The sequence below is a fragment of the Astatotilapia calliptera genome, chromosome 8 (genome assembly GCF_900246225.1).
Source record: "Astatotilapia calliptera chromosome 8, fAstCal1.2, whole genome shotgun sequence".
NCBI classification, from domain to species: domain Eukaryota; kingdom Metazoa; phylum Chordata; class Actinopteri; order Cichliformes; family Cichlidae; genus Astatotilapia; species Astatotilapia calliptera.
The window spans coordinates 3,353,055-3,376,741 of record NC_039309.1 but is presented as its reverse complement, the minus strand read 5'-3'; the positions used below and the strand labels follow the sequence as shown (position 1 = coordinate 3,376,741).

Here is a 23,687-nt window from a genome sequence, read left to right as displayed (position 1 = left end):
TGTCCAGTGGAGTTAACGTGGTCAGTGCCACTAATGCGCTTCAATTTAATTTGTGATCTAGAAATAGAGCAGAATAGGAAATTTTTCTTGATTTTACATGTCAGAGCATCTTGTGGTTTTAAATATCTCTCATCAGCCACGCTACTCAGCAGATTTGGCTCAATACGACTTTGTCGTCTTCTTCAAAATTCAATTCCCGTCGAAGGGTCATTGCTTTTATATATATTAGAGGAGCTCCATGTGTAACTGAAAGTGTTGTAAAGCTGAACAAGAAGACCATCCTGAAGACGTCCGCAGACAAATTTAAATCAGTTTACAGACCTATAGTAGATTAGAAAATCAAAGTACACATTTATTGTGGAAGCCCCCTTAAAATCAGATACTTCACTATTCGCAGAATTCCTGCCATCGCTGACGAGCTTCAAACTGTCTTCAAACAAAAAACAACTTTTCTTTCACCCTTTTCAAAAGTGTGTAACAAATGGGTTCAAAAAATGAGTCTAACGACAACTCTCCAACTTCACAATTTGGTTCAATCTAAGAGGAATGATCACTTGATCCCTAAACTAATCAAACTAAATACTAAACTCCATTTAGCAGAAGCGTGGCCAGAGGCAGGACAAAAAACATTCTCTGGCTGTCTCTCTCCACCCTGCTCCTGTTCGGTTTACGCCAGGGGTCTCAAACTCGCGGCCCACGTCGGCCCTACTTGCAGACTACATATCGAAGTGAAGCAGTATAACGCAATTTTGCCCTTGAAGTTCCTTTTTTGTTTGTTGTTGAGTTAAAATAAGTTCTTTAAAAAGCAAAAAGTGATTTAACATGAAGAACTCATCATGAGCAGAGAGCACAAAAATGCTGAGGGACTGGCTGAGTTAGCTCAGTGAGAGGGTCAAAACTAATGTGTACACTCATGTCTCCATGGTGCTGGTCAGAAGCACAGAGCCCTGAGGATGAGTACTAGTGGATGATCGGACCTGAGGCCACCCTCATGAAGTCTGTTTCTGATCGTCAAAGGAGCTTGCAAAGAAAAGCGTCTGGACTTCTTTAAAACCCTTCGCTGACCCTTAAAAATGCATCCCTTTAGAGCCCTGGGGACCATAAATGGTCCCGCCCCAAAAGTGCAATAAAAAGATTATATATTCATATTTTTTTCCACTTTAAATTGGTCAGTCTTTTAAAACTACTTCTCCCTGAAATATTCATATAAAGTTTTAATTATATTTTCGTTGTTTTAACCCTTTAAATCCCAGTTTTATTACATGAGCGCCGTTTTTTAGCCCCAAAAAACAAAAAACTAAATATTTTCCAAAAAAAACATTTGAAGTAATATTTCTTTGTTATTATAATTAGGCCTTTAGATGGACTAAAGATTGGCACCAAAAGTCATTTCGATCGCCTTTTTTTTTTTTTTTCAGGACCAGAAAATGGTCTCCAGGCGGCAAATGCTCCTCCTCTAGGCCGAAATAAGTGCATGTTGCCGGGGTAAGTCGCGACGATCACCGGGGCACGATCACCGGGGACTGCTTTTTCCAGCCCACACGTCCGATACCACGTGACAACAAATACGTCATTTCCTGTTGACTAAAAAAAAAAAATGCACCCTCTCATGGTCCTAGGGACCGAAAAATGGTCCGCACGATCAGCGGGCGAAGCCGCTGCTGCACGCCGGAAATGAGGCTTCATTTCCCGCAGGTCTGTTACGGCAGCCCGCTGTTTTCCAGCCCGGGGTCAAATGTGGAGCAAGGGCGCCACCCAGTGGACAAATAAAAAAATTACAACTCTAAGGTCTCTTCTGCAACACGGAAATGATACTTAAGCGATCGCCGAGATGCTTACGGTATAAATCCTGCAGTGAAAAATAGCGTTTATAATGGAAGTCAGTGGGGACCAAAAATGGTCCCCAGGGCTCTAAGAGGATGTGTATTGTTAGCTTAGCCACTGAAGCTAATTTAAGGAAGTCAGACTTGAATTTTGAAATGAAATTATGCCAAACTTTTTTTTAGAGAATTTGGCTATATTCCATTCAACACAGTGCAAATGGCTTGTAACTGAAAACCTAAAGGGACCATTTATGGTCCCAGGGCCACACAGGGGTTAAGTTGCTTGAAGACGTTTCACCTCTCATCCGAGAAGCTTCTTCAGTTCTAAGGTCAAATGGTGGAGAGTCCCAGATATAAACCTAGTGGGAGTGACCCCCCACAGAGGGACTTAGCAACTTAAAGAAGTCCAGACGCTTTTCTTTGCAAGCTCCTTTGACTACGATGACCTGGATGACTGAGAACCTTCACAGACATCTGTTTCTGATCATTTGGTCAGACACATTCATACCGGTGTCCTGCTGGAGGTCATTTTGTAGCTCTGGCACTGCTCACCTTGTTCATCCTTGAGACTGTGCTAAAAGACACAGCAAACCTTCTGGCAATGGCAAGTATTGATGTGCCATCCTGGATGAGTTGGAGAGATCTGTGCAACCTCTGTAAGGTCTAGGTATCACCTCATGCTACCAGTAGTAACACCGATACTAACCAAACGCAAAACTAGTTTAAAAAACAAACAAAACAAAAAAAAAAACAGTCAGAAAAGACAGGGCAGGAATCATTCCTATTTTGGTGGTTGTCTCATCGTTGCCCCTCTAGTGCACATGTTAATTTCATTGACACCAAAGCATCCGAAACTGGTAAACAATCCCCTCTGCTACTTAACTGACCAGCTCAATATCCAGCTTGATGCTATCGGGGCGATCGTGGCTCAAGAGTTGGGAGTTCGTCTTGTAATCGGAAGGTTGCCGGTTTGAGCCCCGGCTTGGACAGTCTCGGTCATTGCCACCTACTGGTGGTGGTCAGAGGGCCCGGTGGTGCCAGTGTCCGGCAGCCTCGCCTCTGTCAGTGCACCCCAGGGTGGCTGTGGCAACAATGTAGCTGCCATCACCATTGTGTGAATGGGTGGATGACTGGTTGTGTAAAGCGCTTTGGGGTCCTTACGAACTAGAAAAGCGCTATACAAATACAGGCCATTTACTCTGATCAAAGTCTTCCTTTCATTTTTTTTGAGCATAGGTGCTTCACCTGAACCTGAGAGAACTTAATCAGGGGGGTCTGGGCTCAGATCCATTTCTTTATAAGATGTCAGACTTTTGTCCTGCTTCTTTCCATGTTGCATGTTTGTAACAGAAAATGTTCTATGGTTACAATCATGCTAGATTCTTTATAAAGTAGCAAGAAGTACTTCTTGGAAGCAGAGTTATTACTAAGCGGCTTTCCGTCGCAATCTATCCATTGCCTTCCATTTATCTGAAGTTGAGTCGTGGTGACAGCGGACATCCTTTGCCTCAGTGGTTTTCCTCCAGACAAGATGTAAAACCTTTCCAGTAACTTTTGCGGCTGCTTTGAGGAGTTTCCTCTTTCTTGGGCATTCTTGGAAGGGCTAAAGTTAGCAGCTAATATTAGCAAGCTTGGTTATCAAGCTGCATGCATTAATCATACTGGTGCAATCACTGCACACAGCGTTATAGAGAAACAGGTCACTGAGCACGTGGCGGGCAGTTACCTGCGAGAAGTGTGTATCCACGTCTGGTTGGTGAGTGGTTGCTGGCAGCTGCTGTAGGTGAAACTGGTTGCAAAGAGGTGCAGCTCCGAAAACCTCTTCCTTGCAGTTTCCTTACCTGCTAGCAGGTTGCTCCGGTCAACTGTAATTTAAATGAAAGATGCCCTGTTGTCTGCAAAGCCATGCAAAATGAATACGAGCATTTTAGTGTTTTAGCCTAATTTTAAAGTTAACCAAGTGTTCTGTATAATAAATGCAGTTGTAGCATTTGTGTTAAACCAAACGGTCCCATTGAAAACTGTCTGCCATCTCTGCCTCCATGACCTTTCACCTTCTAGAACTAATTGTAACAACAGAGCAAACGGAGCTTATTGTGTAAAAATACCTTTTTATTGAATTTCCATCATTACAATTGCACACAATCAGTTTGAGCAATTTAAAATATTTATAGAAATTCATTGAGCTCTAAATGAACAGTCATCAGTCTTTAGCAGAGGCTTAAAAGACGTGTAAATATACTGAGAACTTCACTTCCCATGGGGCACAGCGTCCCGACCCCCCGAACCCACCCGACAGCAACAAAAAAGGCTCTCTTCCACATACAGTAGCATCTCTGGATTATTTTGCAACCTCCCCCCCCCCCTCCCCGAATAAAGGAAAACAACACCGCAAACATCACATACAGCTGTGTGTACCAGCAGTTTACCACCTGCGACTGAGAAACAGAAAGCGCCACGGTTCACAAGTCTCGTTGTAGTTTTCGACAGACGGCTCAGCACGGTTCACAGACGACAGATTTACACTCGATATAATCCGGCCAAACGCACGTCCAAAGGCCCGGAGGAGCCTCCCACACAAAGCAGGCTTTTTTGATGCATTTCATTCATCTGCTGACGCATTTGGAGGACGAGGAAGAAGGTGAGCAAAATTTCCTGATTCTCTGTCTGACATTCAAAATCAAAAAAAGACGAAATAAATAAGTGTGTGGCGTTCCAGTAAAGAACAATCGTCTACTGGATTTAACGGATGCCTGCTGTTGGACGCTGCACGGATGAACTTGGAGGTTAAGAGGGTGAATTGTGGAGGGATGTGAAAACAGATTGCTCACTAAGGACAGTTTCCACTCGGACATCCTACCCTTGCTGATGCACAGCGACAAAGCTTTACTCAGCAGGTGAGAGCGGGCCACAATTAGACTCATGGATGGGAATTCCCACGTGTGGGCAGGCATGTATAAAGGAGCACTTAAAGAAAAAGGAAAACCGTTCTCTGGGTGCAGCTCTGACGAAGGAGGAGAAGCATGATGACTGTTTTATCTGGCAGCATCTTCCCAAAGAGGAAGAGCAGAGTAAAGATAGCAGAGCTCTCTGGCCAGCACAACGATGGGACAGACAAATGTGCACGCACACACACACACACACACACAGAGGAAAATCCCATGTGACGTGTGATTAAACTCGACTCTTTTCTCATTACAGCCTATTGAAAAGTGAACATGAATCAACTGTGGACCAGAAATGTCAGCGCTGAGCAGAGGAAACAAAGAGTTGTGTGGAGTTAGAAGGGTCTCAGACAAAACCTGCTGCGTTTCTCATTAGTGTGTGTGTGTGTGTGTGTGTGTGTGCTGTCTATACAACTGTCCTTTGTGGAAACCCAAATATATAATTTAATAAAATGTTTATTTGCAGTGTAAGAGAAACTAAAGTAGCTTTAAGTTATGAAGAACTTGATGCAACCACATAAAGTGACTCTCCCGCTTCTTTCTGTATGTCAGTAGCACGTGTCCCATTACTTAGCTGCATACATTATATATTCTTGTGTTTTGGCAGAACAAGCAAAACTACAAAATTAAAATTCTTTCTTCAACACAAATCTAAAGAATTTTTTTCAATTATTTTGTGGAAAAAATTTGTGAAACTACTAAAAAAAAAAGCAATTTACCATGTGCACATTGTGTGGACATGTTTGGAAAGCGGCGTGCAATCCAGAATGTCAGAATTCTGTCTTTTATGAGTTCATATTGTACAGTGGCAGCTATAAAATATTTAATTTAATCTCCTCTGAATTGCAACCATGAACTTAAATTTTTCCCACTGATTTTAACACTAAACCCACTTAAAGTTGTACAAGCTCTCGGCAGACGTTCAGTCACGCCGAGTGAAGCCATTTTCACACGTGAACTCAGGTCAGGGCGCTGGCCGAGGCTGCCCTCGCACCGAGCAGACAACAGGAAGCCGCCTGTCTCCTGACAGCCAATCACCAGTTAGTCAGCTCTACACTCACAGTAAACTGTGTTTAACCTTCAGGTGACTGAGTGGCCTCATTTATAACCCCGGCCGTACAGTTCTGTGGGTAAAAATGCTGCCACATCTTTTTAAACCGCTTCTCCCACAGAGTGTCGTTTAGAGGAATTGGCCTCGTGGTGGAGCAAAGAGTTTAACAACTACATTGTGATGTTTGTGGTGAATCAGCGCTAACAGAACGAGCGCTGTGATTTACTGCTGCGTAAGGCTTGAAGCAAATACTGGACGCCAAAAGTTAGGCCACACAGCTATTTTCACTCTTTGTCTGCATCAAAGACAAAAAGACATTAGAATCATTTAAAAATCTTTCATAGATAAATGAAACAGGTCAGGTATGATAAACAGTCCTGTGTAAAAACATAACAGGGTCATAAATAAACCGAGGCTTCAGCTTTACGTTTGCATCCTTGCAGTCTGAGAGCTTGTGTGAAAATGGCTCATTTTTATTTAGACTAAAGGGTTTTGGTGTCGTTTATATGGTGGCACTAAATGTTTCCATCTATATTTGTGGGCAAGAATCACTACAAGGCCGCTAACCTGTAACATGATAACCAAACGCGATCCGCGGGCTTTTGCAAAAAGGTTTTTCACAATAAAAGCCTTTGCTCTGTAACAGGTTTCCGTCGGGTCAGTGTCACCCTTCATCTTTGATGTTGACAGCTGTACAGACTAAGCATGGCCGACGAGTGCAAACAGCAGCAAAAACAAAGTGAGCAGTTGAAGAAAAGCTTGGTATTATTTCAGAATTTTTACAGTATCACAATTTCAGTTAAATAAAAGTCAGAACCTCTAACTCCAAACTCTCCCTCTCACAAAAAAAAAAAAAAAAAAAAAGATGGAAAATGACCACACACAGGGCAACCCTTCATCGACTGAATGACTGCTTCCTTACAGTAACACACTCGTAAATGTGACAATGTGATATGACTCCTCGGTACAGTGCAAAACATCACAGCAAATTGCAGTGTCAGTGGGTCCAGGACAGGAACTGAAGGACCAAAACAGTGTTTAAGCATCAATCACGAAGACAGACAAGTGTTTCAATGTAAATGTACACCACAGATATGTACTGTTAGGCACTTAAAACACCTACGAACGCCACACAAACCTAAATCCACTGCTCCGAGTCTACGCGTGCCATGACGAGTTCGACTACCTTTCCCGGCCTCCTAAGCCTGGCTCCAGCTCTTTGGTCACATTTGCTAAGTTAGGTTAATAACCATTTTTCACTAATGGAAAAAAAAGAATCTCAAGGTTCGACCTGTGATGGATAATTTTGCTCTGCTTCCAGAAAGTGTGACTTGAATTTTGTTAATTTCATCATGGCCTAAAAACACTAGGGGCAATTAAAAGTCTCTCCAGTATATTTCCATCTTCGCTACAGAGATGCACTAATGAGGAAGCCCTTAAATGTCCTCGCCGCGATGACTTCTGTCTGCTGCCAGTCCTCACATTCAGCTTCACCACAGAGAAACAGTTGGTGAAGTCAGAAAATGAGAACTATAGATGAAAAATAGAGAACGGTGAGAGCTTCATAAAGAAAAATAAGACAGCTTTGTGAGGCGGGCATGGGCGTGTTCGCAGTACTTCAAGGAATTATCTAAGCCAAAGGTTGTGGGACTGGAGCCCAACGGGGAGCAGGTTATAGGGTGAAAGGAAGGTTTTTACTCTGCATCAAAACAGGAAACTTCCCTGATAACATGACAGAGCGAACTGTACTCGACTGAGGGCAGGAGACTTTGTTTTGGAGTCTGGCAAAACAGCAGAGAGAACATTATTTCTTTAAAATAGAGCCCCAGAGGTCCACAGATGATGTTTTTGGGTAAATGTGGTTGCTCAGTCGTAAAATTGTCCTGGTTGACAAAAAATAAAAGCTAAAAACCATTTTTCCCAACCATGAATCTAGGAGTTTACAGCCCTCAGCACTCACTAAGCTGTCTAAGCTCTGCATCGACTTCAGTTTGGTTGAATAGCGAAAGGTTGATAGGCGCCAACCTTTCTGCTGTTCACTTGGTTACCAGACGGCTTGATCAGACACCCACATGGGTCTCACTGCGTCCCAGATCGCTGTGTTGGAGTTGGTGGTGACTTATTTCCGGACAATCAAAGGTGTTGTACCCGCACGCTCAGGCAGCAAGTCGGACCAGCGCTGCCTCCCAGGAAGATCTGCCGAGTTAGTATTGAGGAAACGTGTCCTCTGACTTTTCAGTCAAAGCTCATCATTATTCAGACGTCTTCTATGAGTTTAACATGTTTTTGAACTTCAGGGAGGACAGCTAGTCGGGTAAAGGCCAAGTGCCACACAGGTTTGTTTATTCCGACTACATTTCCTGTGTGTTTGAAGCCTCTACACAATGATAAATCAAGTCCAACTGGGTCCTAAGTCAGCTTCAATCGGGTTCAGGGAGGGGTGTGTGTCTGTTTTGCTGCTGCACGTCTCACGACTGTGTTTCAATATCTGAGACCTGGACGGATGCGTGCACAGTATGATCCTGGAGACAGGAATGCTGGAATGGAAAACTGAAGTCTTCTTAATGGACGTGGTAAGGAGGAATTAGGAGCATTATCATCTCCTTCCACTTTGTTAGCTGGAGTTTGTTTTCTCTCAGTTAGCTCTGATTACAGCTGAGATTGTTTGAGTTGTTTGCAGGTGTGTATACCGGATCTGTTCTGATATTAGCAGCAAACCACGTCTGAGGGAGTGTTGGCAGACAGGAGTGTCTGGGGAAGAAGCCTTTTGTTGTGATGACCTTAAGCATGAATAGATAGAAGCAAATATGATGCGTGTATAGGACTATAAATATCAAGTACCCCCGGATGGCCCAAAAGTTCTTTCAAATTCGTATAAACTAATAATTTAATACAGCTTTAAATGATGTTGATGTCCAGTTTGACTGCAACTCTAACAGCTAAATCGACTGAAGGTGGACCCCCGAGTTTTAGGGTTTGTGGTTGTATAGTGACGATTTATCGATGCTGTAATGTCGAGCAGATTCGGGGGTAAAAGTCTTGTCAGAACAGATTAGAAGTGTTTTTGGTTCAGTTTTTGACACAGTTTAAGGCCAAAATTAGAAGAAATCACGTGATAATTCAGCTCTGCCACTTAAAACACTTCAAGTTTCCCATTTTGACATCAGAGTAATTCTTACATGACATCTAGAAGGCGTCAGCTCGGCCTCCACAGAAATCACTGCGAGAAAGAGGCCAAGAACAAAGGCAACGAGAGAGATGAACACAAGCATAAAAACATAAAAAAAACGAGCATGAGCTACGGTACAACAAGGAACACAAAGTGGGATTATGATGCCATGCAGCGTGTGAGGAGGGAGGGAGCGGATCCCTGCATCATTCTTAACATCTCATTTTCCTTAGACGGTTTCTATATAGAGGCACACAGAAGGCTTGCAAGTTACAGATTAAAAGCATTTCACGTGTTTGAGCCAAGAAGAACACGACAAAAAAAACACAAAGAAAAACAAAAACCATACACAGCTCACACAAACACGTGAGGAGAGTCTCAAATGGTTCGGTCAAGTATCCAAAGGGAAAACAGCAGTTATAATAAATAAGAGAAACTGCAGTAAGTATGTCGAAGGGGGGAGAAAAAACCTGGATCTAAATAATAACAATAATTAATATTAATAATAATAATAGCAATAGTATCCAGTTCTTTTCATGGTGAGTGGAGAGGGTTGTGATTGGCTCAGTACAGACAACAAGGAGAAAATCTTCCCCCACACAGCCCACACGCACACGCAAACACACACCCCGACATTTAAAGTGTGTGTGAGCGACACGAAGCTGCACGGCTGCGACTCGGCTCCGCCTTTGTCTCAAAGATCTGCGATTCAGCTTCACGCAGGAAGGATCAGGGACGGAGCAGTCAGTGGCTTCAAACCAGCCAAAGCTGCTGGACCTCAGAATCTCATATCTATTGGACTTTGGTGCTTTTGGCTACATTACTTTACAATATCACGGTAAAGTGTAAAAGTTTGAGATCTATTCGCAACTTTCATTGTTCTCACATCTTTTGTTTGGGGTCTTTTGAGGGGTCAAATTAGAAATACATTAAAAATAAATGGACGTGTTTGAACCAGCAGTCATCGCTGAGTTTGCTGATGGGGCACCCCGACCACATGGGTACAGTCACATCAAAAAGCACAACTTCACAATTTATTTAGACGCCTTTCAAATTACAGAACCTTGCTGACACGGTGGCGTCATGGTGGCCATTTCCATCTTTAATATACAGTCTATGCTTGTACTAGACTACCATACTAACTAGTTTTAAAATAAAGCTCTTTATTACATGCGTCACATTTGAACATGATGTGCAGATGCACAGTCGCCTGTACTTTTAAAGCAACGTAAGAGTGTTGCCCTGCCTGTTGAGCTCTTACAGGGGCAGCGAGGCTGCAGAAAATCCATAAAAAAAAAATGTTGCGGAGCACGAAAACTGCGTTTCTACTTGGATTTGGAGCCGTGCAGCTCTGTGAACATGCCCCACACACACATGTCATGCACCAGCTCGCACACATTCACGCTCACAGGCAGCCAAGAGCCCAAAATGTGTAGTTGACCTCCACTGTAATCAGGGGGGAAAGCAGTGTAAGTGCAGTACCTCTTTGTGACCACTGGGGGGAGCCCCTGAAGTCAACAATCGGACTCTCCAACTGTTCCTCACTGGCCACATGAGCCCGTCTTTACCCAGAGAGAAATTCTGTACATGCAGTCAATTAATAATCTGATGCAACACTTGCTTCGAGTATGCAAACATTTAGATTATACACAGATAGATTATATCATTCTTCTTTTTTTTTATATAATCTGCACATCTTCTCGCTTCTGCTTTTCAGCAAAAAAGAAACTATGACTCGACCCTTGTGGAGGCCACAGAGTCAGCGCGCTAACAACAGCGCTCGAGGAGGAGCGCAGCGGCGGGGCAAATCGAATCAAACGGGGAGGCTTTGCATACACACATCATAAATTACTCCAGATTCTGTGTGAGGCTCCCGTCTCCCAAACTCCTCCCACCGTGCCAGGTGATGCACAGAGGGGGGGGCTGAGGCCAGGTGGGGGGCGGGGACAGACTCCTCGTTCTGCTTCGTCAGCGGCTCCTCTGGGCTCCGTTTGTCTGCCACTGGAGGGAGGGGTGAGAGGGAATCCTGCGGGTAAATGGGATGGTGGGGGGGGCTGCGATTGGTGTTTTTTTCTTGGATTTTTTTTTTTGTTTCCTCTTTTTTAACAGATTCCTCCCCCTCCCTCCAGTGCACTCAGTCTCCCAAGATGACTTTCACAAAGCTAGCCACGTCGGTTTCTTTGGCCTCGTGGGAAGTGAAGAAGAGATGTTGCTGAGGAGGAAACGGACACCGAGTTAGTCGGGAGCCAAATCAGAAAAAAGCAATTAAAGCATCAATTCCTTGAACTTTGAGGCTGTCGTGTTGTTGTGTTGCAGTTTGCATTGTAATTATGGTCATTAGAGCATTTCTTTGCAGCTGTTTTCAATCTGATTTTAGTTTTTGACACTTGGTTTACACTCATTTGTTGTCATCTCTTGTAGTGACACCTTTGTTGCCTTTTCTGGTCAAATTGTATCTGGTTGCCATACTTTGGCGCAATATAAATTATATTGAATTGAATTTTTTTCAACTTTTCAACGGCACGATTTGCATCTTTATGTGGACATTTTGTATTTGTTTATAGTCGGTTCATGAATCTTAGTTGTAAACAATCCGATTGTTGTCCTTATGCGCCGATTTCACATGTATGTGCATCATTTTGCTTCTATTCATTTTGTTGGTGACTTTGCAGTTCTTAATTCTGTGTCTTCTGTTGATTTCCAGTCATTTGAGTTTTATTTTGCATCACTTGGTCATTTTAGAGCTTGTAGGAAGTCTTGGTTCATGGTCATTTTGCACATTTAAAAAAAAAAAAATCATTTTTGTGTCTTTTGTTGTTCGTTTGCATCCATTTCGGGTCTCTTTGTGCTTAATTGATTAAGCTGCAGCCATTCAAACACCTGCACCCCCTGATACTCTGAGCTTTTACTGGACCTTTAGTAAACCTTCCATGGATGAGACCAGTGAAGCATCTTGGCTTCAAGCGTCAAATACAGGGTTTGTAAATAACAATCTAAGTGCACCCCCCAGTGTTTGATTAACAGCATTACAAGGTGCTTGCAGGGAAGTCATGCTTATAATCTGTTAACACAGAAACACTCACCATGAGTTCTGTGTAAGTCGGCCGCTCTTTGGAAACTTTCTTTAAGCTGCAGAAGAAGAAAAAAAAGCAAAGATGAAGATTAAATGGTGGACTTCCCCACTCTTGCCACAGATCTGTTCCAGCGTCTGATTCAGTGTTATTCTATGAAAGCGTCTGAGAAGTCGCAGACTGCCAGCCTCCGAGGGTTTCAAGGTAACAGAAAAAATACAACCAAGCACGATGAGTCACCCAAGCACCAAAGAACATAGTCACATCAGTGTCTTTCTGCATTCTGAGTACTGCTCAAAGTGCGGCATCATTTTCTGATATCACCAGGAAACAATGATCGAAACTGGAGGACGACTCGTTTCTCAGTGTGATCGAGTGTTATTTCAGGTCAGCAGCCATACATCATGTAAGCATTTCAGATTCACCCAGATTCACAGAACACAATCAGGCAGGCGTCTGACCATCACGTTCATTCAGCAGCTGCACATTAAGCCTGAATCTCCCATAGGAAACCAGATGAACATGCACTACTCCAGCAAATAGCCGGCCCCCAAAAAGTTCAAAACAAGCCAAAAAAAAAAAAAACATTACAAAGAAAAGAAAAACAATTCAATAATTTGGCTTTGCTTAAAGGCAGCATCACTTTACATTAGTGACAGGAAGAAGAAGTCTGCTGGTGTTGGCAGTGCTGGGCGAAAAGAGTTCAGTATTCACATCACTGCCACAATTATGCAGTTTCCACATTACTAAGGTTCTTCAGTTATTTGCATGTTAAGCATGTTGTGGGTGGGGTGGGGGGTATTTCAGTTCTATGTGGAACAACCGGTAACAGGAGATATTCTTGTCAATGTTCCAGCTGTTGTTGCATGCCACTGTAAGCTCTCAGTCTTCCAAAGGCTGCCAGACTTCTTTAAGCTTCCTGAAGACATTTCATTTGTCTTCCCAAACACTTCTTCACATCATCTAAAAGTTGATCACTGAAAACTGAACAATACACGAGTCAGATCTTCAGGACAAAGCTCAGCGATATATTTGGACTGACAAGCAGAAGAGACTCTCCTGAGCATCCAAACATTTGCATTCTGGACAGAGAAGACAGACGATTTAAGATGGCCCTACATCCACCTGGACCACCTCCAAGGTGACAACCCAACAGCTTTCAGGAAACCTCTCTGGTGTGAAACATCTTCAAGTACCTAAAAAAACAGACCAGTTGCTTTTAACTCAAGTTTAAATAAATGTTATTGCATTTTCAGCTTGGTCGTTGCTGCAGTGCAGGTGGAGTGAAACAGTATTTAAAATATTGGCAACCACCAGTCTACCGATAAGCCTTTCTTCCTGTTGAAAGGGAGTTTTTCCTTCCCACTGTCACCAAAGTGCTTGCTCACAGGAGGTCATCTGATTGTTGGGTTTTTCTCTGTATGTATTATTGTAGGGTCTACCTTACAACATAAAGCGCCTTGAGGAGTCTGTTGCAGTGACTTGGCGCTGTATAAATAAAACCTCATTCTCAGGTCAGTGCATTCACAAAGCTTTCAGAAAACTTGGACAAAGATTGAGATCACTGAGATTCAAACTTCGGGATTTTTAGTATCTACACCTGTGGTATAATTTTGAAAATCCTCGGTGACTTCCTGCTTAAGTTACTGCATTCACAAACCTAGGTGTCCATGTCGCCGGCCCACCAGTGAAACAATACCCCATCAACCTTTTACAGCTGAAGGGTAAAAATCACCAAATCTGTCCACCATATCTGCTTTTCATCTGTGATTTTTAATCTCTGAAGGTTTTTTGCACTTCTTCCTCATTCCTTCTTCAACTGTGGTGGCTGTAGCTCAGGAGGAAGAGCAGATCTGCTGATCGGAACGTTGCTGGTTTGATCCCTGGCTGCTGCAGCTTGCACGCCAAACATCCTTGGGCAAGATACTAACCCCAAGTTGCTCCCCAATGCATCCATCAGATTATGAGTGTAGAAAAGCTCTGTATAAGAATCAGTCCATTTGCCATTTAACCAGCTGACATTATTACTTCATGAACCCTCATCACTGTGCATCACAGCAGCCTCTGCAATTCCTGAACTTCCAGAGCTATGCATGAATACAACTTCTGACTGACTGGACATCATTTGCACTGGAGTAAGGTGAGGTTTACACCTGCATCATCACGGCCTCCCTTTTCTTAAAGGCAAGGTTGTGATGCCCGTCTTAAATTAAGAAAATCCTTTCAGCTCACTCGCCGTACGTCTTCTCGCTGCACAAATACCTGCATGTGTCACTAAGCAACAAAGAAAGAACAGAACCAAAGATTTTTTGGCATGTAGAAGATCTGATCTTGGAGGCACAAACACAATAATCTCGTTCTCAATGGTGCGGTTACAGTTTGGAGGAGTAACGTTACAGAAGAGGATGCACGAAACAGCCGCTCGGCTTTTGACAAACATCCAAAAACGATACGCAAACGCAAAGACATCCCGCTTTTCTCTCTTTACTTTTGTTTATACTCCATCTCTCTGTGCTCTTACTCACAACAGGAACTTGATGAATATCTCAAACATAATTATTTTCGTTTCCAACAATTACGAAAACAATATAATCAAAAACTATACTCAGTGTTTAGAGACTATTACAACTATTAAACATGGAAACCCCTGAGCAGTTCATTCTCAAAGACCCGTGTTTTTCTCTTTAGAATATTTATTATTGCTCGTTACCAACTAACCACCGCCTCATTTTTACCGCCATCATGTCTCACATTCATGCAGTCATCTGCTAACAGCGACCTGCGCTCTCCTGCCATCCTGCCCGTATGACCCCCAAACCTGCCAGCCTCCCGCCTCACCTCTGTGCACCCTCACTGGTTCACACAGTATTTATGCTCAAAACAATATTTGCAGCTCAGTTCTTGTAAATTACAGTGACACAAAATTACATAATTAGAGTAATTAAACTAATACGTAGGGATCCGTAAAAAGTGCACAGTTGCATGTTTACAGCATATTCAGATAGTCCCATCCTGTGAAAACAAGAATAACAAAAACAGCAACAATGAAGCCAATCGAATAAAGGGGAAATCATCTGAAGCCCACTCAGCTGGGATCAGTACACATCTCTCTGTGATCTGTAGCAGCTTCGCGACTCTGCAGGCTTCTCCTGTGTAAAGATCTGGGTGTAAATCTGAGACGTGGATCAGGCTGGAAGAAAGTTGGACAAAGCAAGAAAATAAACCAGAAAAACACGAACCACTGAGAGGTGAAGTCCACAAACTCAGGGGAGAACTGGTCGGCGGGAAGCTGGGGCGAAGGCTCTTCCACCACCTGCTTCAGCTGCTGAAAAGGTGTCCCCCACGAGTCGTACGGGAAGCGCAGGATGGCGAGCTCGATCTGAGCCAAACAAGACAAAAAAACAAAGAGGTCAAGGAGCGTTTTTAGTGCTTTAGTGAGCACAAACACATAACCTGACACAAACATATCTGCACAGCTGCATTCATGTGATTTTTCACCCAAATCCATCCCACGTCGCAGCGTCATTTAATGACTGACCCCAAAACAAGCACACTCTAAAGATCCCACTCATCTCCAGCAGAGCGGCACACACGTGGCTTCCCAAACATCCGTTACAGTTTTTAACATTACTGTAGTTTTTCCTCTCACTGCTACTGCAGCATTAATGAGTTTCACACTAAAACCTCCTCAGCTGCTTCACCTCCTTCAGTTCAGCTTTCGAGGAACAACAGGTGCTCCAACAATCAGCGCCCGGCAGGTTTTATCCCACACGCTGATCGCTCAGTCTGGACCACTCATTCTTCATTTTACAATTATTACAAAAACCTTCCACTACTCTGAAATCACAATTTTCCTCTTTTATTTAAAACCCATTTAGTGCCCTTTTAAAATTCAGACTGTGCTGGAACATTCGCTGCTCGAACAGCCGATCGAACAGGCAGAGACGAGCGCGAGTCAACTGCTGAATCCTTGATGCCAACATCCTCCTCGGTCCGGCCTGAGCTGCAAAGCTATGAATATTTCACGACTTTTTCATTTTTAACTGATAATCGTGTTTTTTTGCAGCGATGCAGAAAAGGTGAACAAACGTATGCAGGAGCGCGAGGCGGCTTTACCATCGTGATTCCTAAACTCCAGATGTCCGACTTGACGTTGTAGCCTTTCTGGTTGGTCTCAGGATTGATCCTCTCCGGCTGTGGACAGACAGAAGGTCACATGATGATGTCAATAACTGCAGCCGTTGTCAAGGATAACCAGCCCCGCTGCCCCGTAATCCCAAAGCTCTTGTGCACACACAGACCGAGCAACGTACCTGGCTCTAAATACCCTCAGCCAACCAGTGGCCTGCCGAGTGGTTAAAGAGTAACTGGCTCATTAAGCGTGTGGATGATAATGAGGGACTCGGGGTCGCAGATCTAAAGACACTTTTAATGCACAAAATCTACGTTTGCAGCCAAAACCGACAGGAAGTATGTTCTGGTCTACGTTCCCCCCCCAGGTAAAAATACTTCCCTTTGTTGTCCGTCCAAAGCGGGATACCTGCTCACGTATCCACGTGTCGTAACATTCGTCAACATTCAGGCTGACGTGGGTGCTGCTGCATTTTTATGAGCGCAAATCCTCAAAATTCAAAGAAACCTCTGAAGACACCAAGACTGCAGCAATAACAGTGTCATTAACAACCATCCAGGCAGTCAGACTTACTTGTAATTTTTTTTAAAGCGGCCTTGAACAATAGTTCTCCGGCTCTCTGGAGATATTTTAGCGTTTCCTTTGGACACTGGCCGTTTTTCAGCCCAGTCCTTGTATCTGACCATTTTCAGAGGAATGCTTTTGGTACGCAGCTGAACACTGACCTATGAATCACTGAAGCACTTTGTTGTGAACTGGTGCTATATAAATAAAAGTGAAATGAAGCATGAAAAAGAGCACCTAATTCAAAGGCTGAACCAGTGTGGTGTCTACATGTTACTGACAACTTAGCAAAGAACCAATTTTAAGTGGTGTATGTAGACACTTAGTTGCTAGCAGACAGAAAAACATTTGTTCACATTTCTTTATAATAATCTTTGAAAGTTTGACAGACATAAAGCACAACAGGAGTGTCTGTGAAGCACAGTGGAGGCTCCGTCATGGTTCAGGGGCTGCATGTACCCAGTGACTGAATTTTTACTTTTACGAGCACCAACAGATTTTTATCTGGAAAACAGCTGATTGGCAGCAGCTTAAAGTTGGCGATGTATATAACGTTTTTTTTTATTATTAACAATCTTTGTCTAGTTTCTCTGACCTGCATGGACTAAATCCAGGTGCTGCTGCTCTTCAGCCTGACCTTTAATTCTTTGTGATTCCAAGTATTGGCCAAAATGTATTTTAGAAGCATAACCTTAAATCTTTGAAGTGTACCAAATGATGTTTGAATGAGGTGCGTGAGACGAATGTTTCCTCCGGTGGTCATGAACACTGGTTAAACTGAACAGGCTGGGAATTATGTGCTTCCATGAGACTGGATCCTTGCGTAAACTAGGAGGCTTTCTTGGAATTTTAAGTTATCCAGATCGTTCCGAAAGACGCAGCATTATTTCATTTTTATAAGAAAGTTTTCCTGGAAATCCAAAGAGTCGCTTCTTCAATCCAGGAAAACAGAGCCACGTTTCTCTCAATTACACTGTAGTTTTCTCTTGTCTACGAGGACACACACACTCCTGTAACAATCAAACGCTTCCAAGCTTTCAGTTTTAGTAAAGTGTAGAATTACTGCCTCGTAGTTAGATGCATCAGCCAACCTGCTGCGGTTTATATTTATTGCCTTTCCAGATGATAAAACGCATGTAGCGAGCGAGGCCCTTGAAGGCATTTAACAGGTGGCCACCAAATCAGTATTCAAACAATTGTGAAATAAGGTCAAAGTCTCGCCTGCTGTTCCCGAGTTGTGTGCTTTTGCAGAACGCCGTCGCAGTAAAATGACCTGTGAACTTTTTGTAAATGTTAAAACTCTGAGACGTTTGGCTAAAGCGTATGAATTCCTGAGTTGTGTTTTGTAAGGTCAAAGTGACCGTTGACTGTCAAAGTCCATTTTAGAATCCAGACAAACGGACGATCACATCACCGGCATGCATAACAGGGAGCAGGAGGAGGGAGGGGGGTGTTTGGGACGTAACAACAGGTACACAAACAAAATGACGCTAAAAGCCTAAAAAAATGTCTATAATACCTATAAATTTAAAGTTTTTCATATAGTTTCCATTTGTAAACTACTTCTGATTCATTAACAGGTGTAAAAGTTTCAGTACTTGTCCTACAAGAATCCAAAGCCTTTGTGTTTTAAACTTGAAGAACCTCCTGCTCATGGTCATCTTCTCCTGCATCTCTGGACACAGCTGCTGTCTTTAGATCGCGTCATTGAAGCCCTCATATGTCTCCTCGTGTTTGTGCCCCTGCAGTGAGTGCATCGGGCTCTCCTCCTGATTCAAAGTCATGATTCGTCTGGACAACAACTGGACACTGTGCATCCTCCTGGTCTTGCTCCTCACCTGCTGAGTTACCTTCCGGTTTGGAAAGTTTGGACTGATAAATACTGCGTGGTCGTATTAGGAGGCCCAGCGTTCATAACTAGTAAAGATAAATTAAACAGAGTTGATGTTTGCACTGTCCGATCTCGCCACAGAACATCGTGAAAGTTTCCAGAAATGGCGTTCGGATGACGACAAGCAGACGTCGTATCGTTGCATGGAGCTGTCAGCTCACACACTCAACTTCACGTTGGACGTTATAACAAAATAATATCAATCAAACAATCAACAAAGTGAGAAGATTTTGAGCTGTGTTTGGTGGCTCTTTAGGAAGCTCACACTGGACTTTTTAAACTTTTAATTACAGAAAGAATTTTATTTTACACTTCATTTATTTTCACTTCATTCCTTACAGCATCGCGCTGCTTACCGCCATGTAGGGTTTGCAGCCAGCGTCCATGGTTTTAGCCACAGAGTCCACCAGGTAGCCGCTGATGCCAAAGTCGCACATCTTCACTTGGCCCTGAGTGTTGATCAGGACGTTGGAGGGTTTCACATCTGGAAAGACGGCCAAACAAACAGGACTTTTAGCGAACAGTCGCTCTGTTAGTTCTGTTTCCCTCTGAGAGAGCAGCTGGCTGACCTAGCAGCTGGCTGACCTAGCTGCAGACTGCGGTCGCTGTTACAGACCGACGGGTGTCTTCATTTCTGTGACGTATAGCTGCTTTAACGGTGACTTTGACAACTTTGACCCAACAACAGTAACACGGTGGTAACAGAGGTTTGACACAGGAAGGATCAACTCTTAAAATACCAGCATGAGGTTTGTAAGATTTAGTTCTGTGGCTACAACATATTAGTTCAGCAAAGCTTCTGCTGCTCATCCTCAAATGTGTGTTTTAACTAAATCTATTATATACATTTAACAAAATGTTAAATTAATGGCAAGTCTGAAGTGAAAAACTACCAGGCTTAAAGTCAGGTGCTTGCAAAACGTAGCAAAATATGTATTTTGTTTACCTGAACATACTGGAAAAAAAGAAAAAATTATCACAAAAAACTTTGATAAAAATACAAAAATAATTAGAGAAAAATAATTTAAAAAAACTGAAAACAAAAGCAAAATTTAAAAAATAAAAAACTTTGTTTGTTATCCACTGCAGCGAACACCAACATCATGTATCAATGTATTTTACAGATAGCCATTGTACAAACCACACTTCATTTATCACATATTTGTGAAGCTATTTAAGAATTTCATAATTTATTTTGACAAAAACGTACTAACATTTAATGATAAGTGGTGCAACGATTCTCCTAACACGTGAAAACATCATTATTACATTACGTGACATAAACTGTGTTTTTATTCTTAACAACTAAAGACTGTTTTGGTCACTAATATCTAGGAAGCTAACTTTGTACTCTATGAACTGCAAAGCAGAGTAAGAATTAGTAGCACAAAGTAAATAAAAACTCTGCTTATTTACGAAAAATCTGAGCATTTTTATTTTAAAGATTTGTTCAAATTATTGACAAACCAACTAATTTAGGCCTTCTTTTACATTTCAACACAACATCATATCAGCATCGTCTCTGTAATGATAGTGATTTGAACATAATAATAATTTGTGCGTATTTTGAGATGCGTTTGTGTTCCAGTGCAGATCAGGCAGCGATGATGCTTTAACCCAGAGTTCCCCAACCTTTTATGCACCATGGACCGGTTTATGTCCGACAATATTTTCACAGACTGGCCTTTAACCTCCTGAGACCCGAACTCTTCCACAGCATGCATTTTTAATTTCTCTTTGCTATTTGGGCATATTGGGGCCCAATAAATGTAAAAACAAAGAATTACCAGATTTTTTTTTTTTACCTTATTTTTGTCTTTATGAAAAATAAGAGCCACATATGAAGATATTCGTTTAAAATTTTGATAGAACAGTAGCAGTATAATGTCCTCGTCAGTGGATATCAGGCCCATGTAGAGCAAAATTGAGTATTTCAGTCTAAATAACCCAAAATGGGATGTACTCACTCCAAGGACAAAAAGAACATTTTCATAAATTTAGCAGAATCGTGTTATTGTCTTAAATAATCCGACAGCTAACGTTCAATCTAACTGCGCTCGATACATGTGCTGTCATATGCAGCCCCGCCAGCTGAGTGGTCTGAAGCACTCGGTCCAGTTCAGCGCCCCATCGCTGCTGAGGCTGCACCAGCCGGCCTGACGACCGCACACGTGAGGCTGCAATCCACCGTTTTCTGACCCAGAACCAGAGACGGATGCTCGTTTAACTGCTTTAACACAGACGCACTGCTGTGGCTCTCCAGTAAGATCTGGCAAGAGTCTGAAGGGATAATGGAAGCGGAAAACAGAAGCAGCCGCGTGCAGCTGAGAGGAAATTGGCAGTGAGAGTTTAATGGGTCTCCAATCTAAGGCTCTTACCTCTGTGTATGACTTGCAGATTGCTGTGGAGATGCTCCAGAGCTTTTACTATCTGTAATGAGAAAGGCCATCAATAAGCAAATGAGCGTTACATAACCCGTATGTGTCATTAAGCTAAGTTGAGTGTTCGCATTAAATTTTAATCATTCACATTATGCCGCTTTAAGTGAACCTACTGAGACAGCGATCTTTCCCAGGATGTCCTCGGGGATGGTCAGGCCCTTCTCAATCACCTGCTTGTAGAACTTGTCGAGGGAGGTGTCCATCAGCTCCATGCAGATCCACACGTCGCCCTGGCAACAGACAGGCAGATTTGGAAACAGATCAGGACAAAAAAAAAAAAAAGGAAAAAAGCGGCAGAACAAAAAGGCGCCGGCCGGATTCCAAACAGACAGGAAGTGACAGATTTTCCAGTGATTCAGACCCAGTGAGGAAATCCTGAACATCCACTCACTGCTGCAGGAAGTTTCTGCATCAGACGGTCTGCAGAGGTGCCCCCCGACCCCACTCTTAAACTGTTTTAGTCTTTATATCCATTACTTCTTCAAGACCGCTCTGTGAGAGATTTGAATGACTCTGTCCTGACTGGTTGAACAACGGAGAGTTCACTGTTTTTGCACTATGGAATATATTAAGATACTTTCCTTCACTCCTCTCTCCAAAAAGACACACTGCCACGAATGCACAAAGAAAATGAATAACGAGCAGCAGCCTTTCTGTGACTCTACCTCTCTGAATAGTGCTCCGTAGAAGGTGACGGTGTAAAAGCAGTCCACTGTCCTCATGGAGATGTCCAGATCCATGAGCAGCCTCTTCTGCTCCTGAGTGTTCACCGTGGCCCGAATGCGCTGAGGAAGGATGACAAGAAACAAACCGTCAGAGCGAAAACAGTCGCACTTTGTGATGTCAGCAGGGAGACAGGCAAGAAATGTGCAGCCTCTTCACGGGTAGCATTATCCTACTGCTGGTCGTGAGGTGAAGAGCAGACATGACGTTTTTTAATCTGGGTTAGAGATTAGAGAAAGGCCAAAAACTGCAGATGAGGGGAAAGAGCAGAGCAGCTCAAGTCAAAGTTTAAAATCAAGTAAAACTAAACGGAGTCTGAATGTGATTACATCCCCACCTCAGCTTTTCACCTTGACTTTTCAGTTCCCCATACCACATAATGAGGAGCAGAGAAATACAATATTTACACCATCCAATCACTATCATTATAAACTTAAATTAAATAATAAATAAACTCATGTGTTTTAGCTTTGCAATAAAAACTAATGCAAGAGAAATATGCAACAGAATGAATGAAGCAATAAATGCCCAGGAAGGATATTTGCAAAGTGTTTCCTCTGGAGTAACAATGGTCGGTAAATAAATAAAAGCAAAGCTCCAGCTGTAATACCCAAGGTGGTGACGAAAAAAGAGAAAAAAGGTTTGACACCAACACAAAATCAGAGTCAGAGTAACCTGGCAGCTGGACGGCCAAGAACACCTGATCTGTCAGCCCAGCAGGAGAAACCCAACAAATGTCCACAAGATCCTTAGGTTTACGTTACTGTTCACTGCCATACGTAGAGTGATGTGTGCGGTCAACACACACAAAACTGCACTTTTATGTTCATTTCAAAGAACAGCAATCAGGATCACTAATCAAGCAAAAATCCTTCATAAACTCTAAAACTGCTGAACGCACAGATTCAGATTTTTGACACAGATTGGGGGAACCACAGATTAAATCTTTTGTATTTCTATTTGTGGAACAAAAACTATGGAACAGTTTTGTAATTTTCAAGTCTACATATTTATACTGACCTTTATATTTATATTTACACACAGACTTTGCCGTTGTCTCTGTTTTTGTGGGCCAAGTGTGACGCACATGGTAACTCAACAGTGGATTAATGAGTGCATACATCTTCCTACTCCAGGACTGAGTTGTTATTTTATGTCATGTAGATTGTGTCGACTGTGTTTGCGCATGTATGTGTGTATATATATCAGTATGTTTGTATTTTGGTTTGATGTACAGGTGTTTTGCAGGCCTACGGATCGATCATCATCATTAACATCATGATGAGATGATGATGAGAGTCCCATCCTGACCTCCTTCCCTGTGCGCTCTGCAGTTTTTGCATGGAATAACTGGATCTCCATTTATAAAACGAGCAGTTTCCATTTCCATTTCCAAAAGCAGAGCATCAGGTGAGGAGCGAGTGTGTTTTGTGTGTTTGTCACTTTGCTTTAATGGGCTCGTGGCTAAATAAACATTCCTGAAGTCTGGAAATCGTCTTTCCTTTTACCTTAACAGCCATGATCAGGCCACTCGGCACGTGTCTCATCTTGTCCACCACGCCGTACGCTCCTCTGCCGAGCTCGGAGATCTGCTCCAGGTCATCTGCCTTCACCTCGAAATTCTGCACAAATGGAGGACAAGTTCCAGTGGACACCAAACCCACAGGGCGAGGGATCTCTCATGTCTCTTTAAAGCCATGCAAAAGTCTCCTCCACGATGCAGCAGGATACTTCCTAATTTTTTTTTGTTTCCAATTGTTCAAACACGAGAAAAAAAGAAATCTCTTTGACTTGTGGCCAACTCGAACAGAGAACGAGCAGCCAGCCCTGCCAATGGAAAATTCCACTTATTTGAGGAGTTTAAAATAAATATTTTT

At 42.8% G+C, this 23,687-nt stretch overlaps 1 protein-coding gene across 2 annotated transcripts in view; it reads right to left on the bottom strand.

The window, feature by feature from the left end:
* Nucleotides 1-3,914: 3,914 nt before the first annotated feature.
* map2k6 (mitogen-activated protein kinase kinase 6) overlaps nucleotides 3,915-23,687 on the bottom strand; it is a 42,478-nt gene continuing 22,705 nt past the window's right edge. For both annotated transcript variants that reach the window (XM_026177909.1, XM_026177910.1), the window contains 9 exons: nucleotides 23,319-23,432; nucleotides 21,753-21,872; nucleotides 21,201-21,317; nucleotides 21,025-21,076; nucleotides 19,003-19,130; nucleotides 16,176-16,253; nucleotides 15,299-15,438; nucleotides 12,072-12,117; nucleotides 3,915-11,200 (listed from right to left, as the gene is read on the bottom strand). In XM_026177909.1, coding sequence (XP_026033694.1) covers nucleotides 11,123-11,200; nucleotides 12,072-12,117; nucleotides 15,299-15,438; nucleotides 16,176-16,253; nucleotides 19,003-19,130; nucleotides 21,025-21,076; nucleotides 21,201-21,317; nucleotides 21,753-21,872; nucleotides 23,319-23,432 — 873 coding nt within the window. In that variant the 3' untranslated portion in view covers nucleotides 3,915-11,122. The remainder of the gene's footprint in view (nucleotides 11,201-12,071; nucleotides 12,118-15,298; nucleotides 15,439-16,175; nucleotides 16,254-19,002; nucleotides 19,131-21,024; nucleotides 21,077-21,200; nucleotides 21,318-21,752; nucleotides 21,873-23,318; nucleotides 23,433-23,687) is intronic.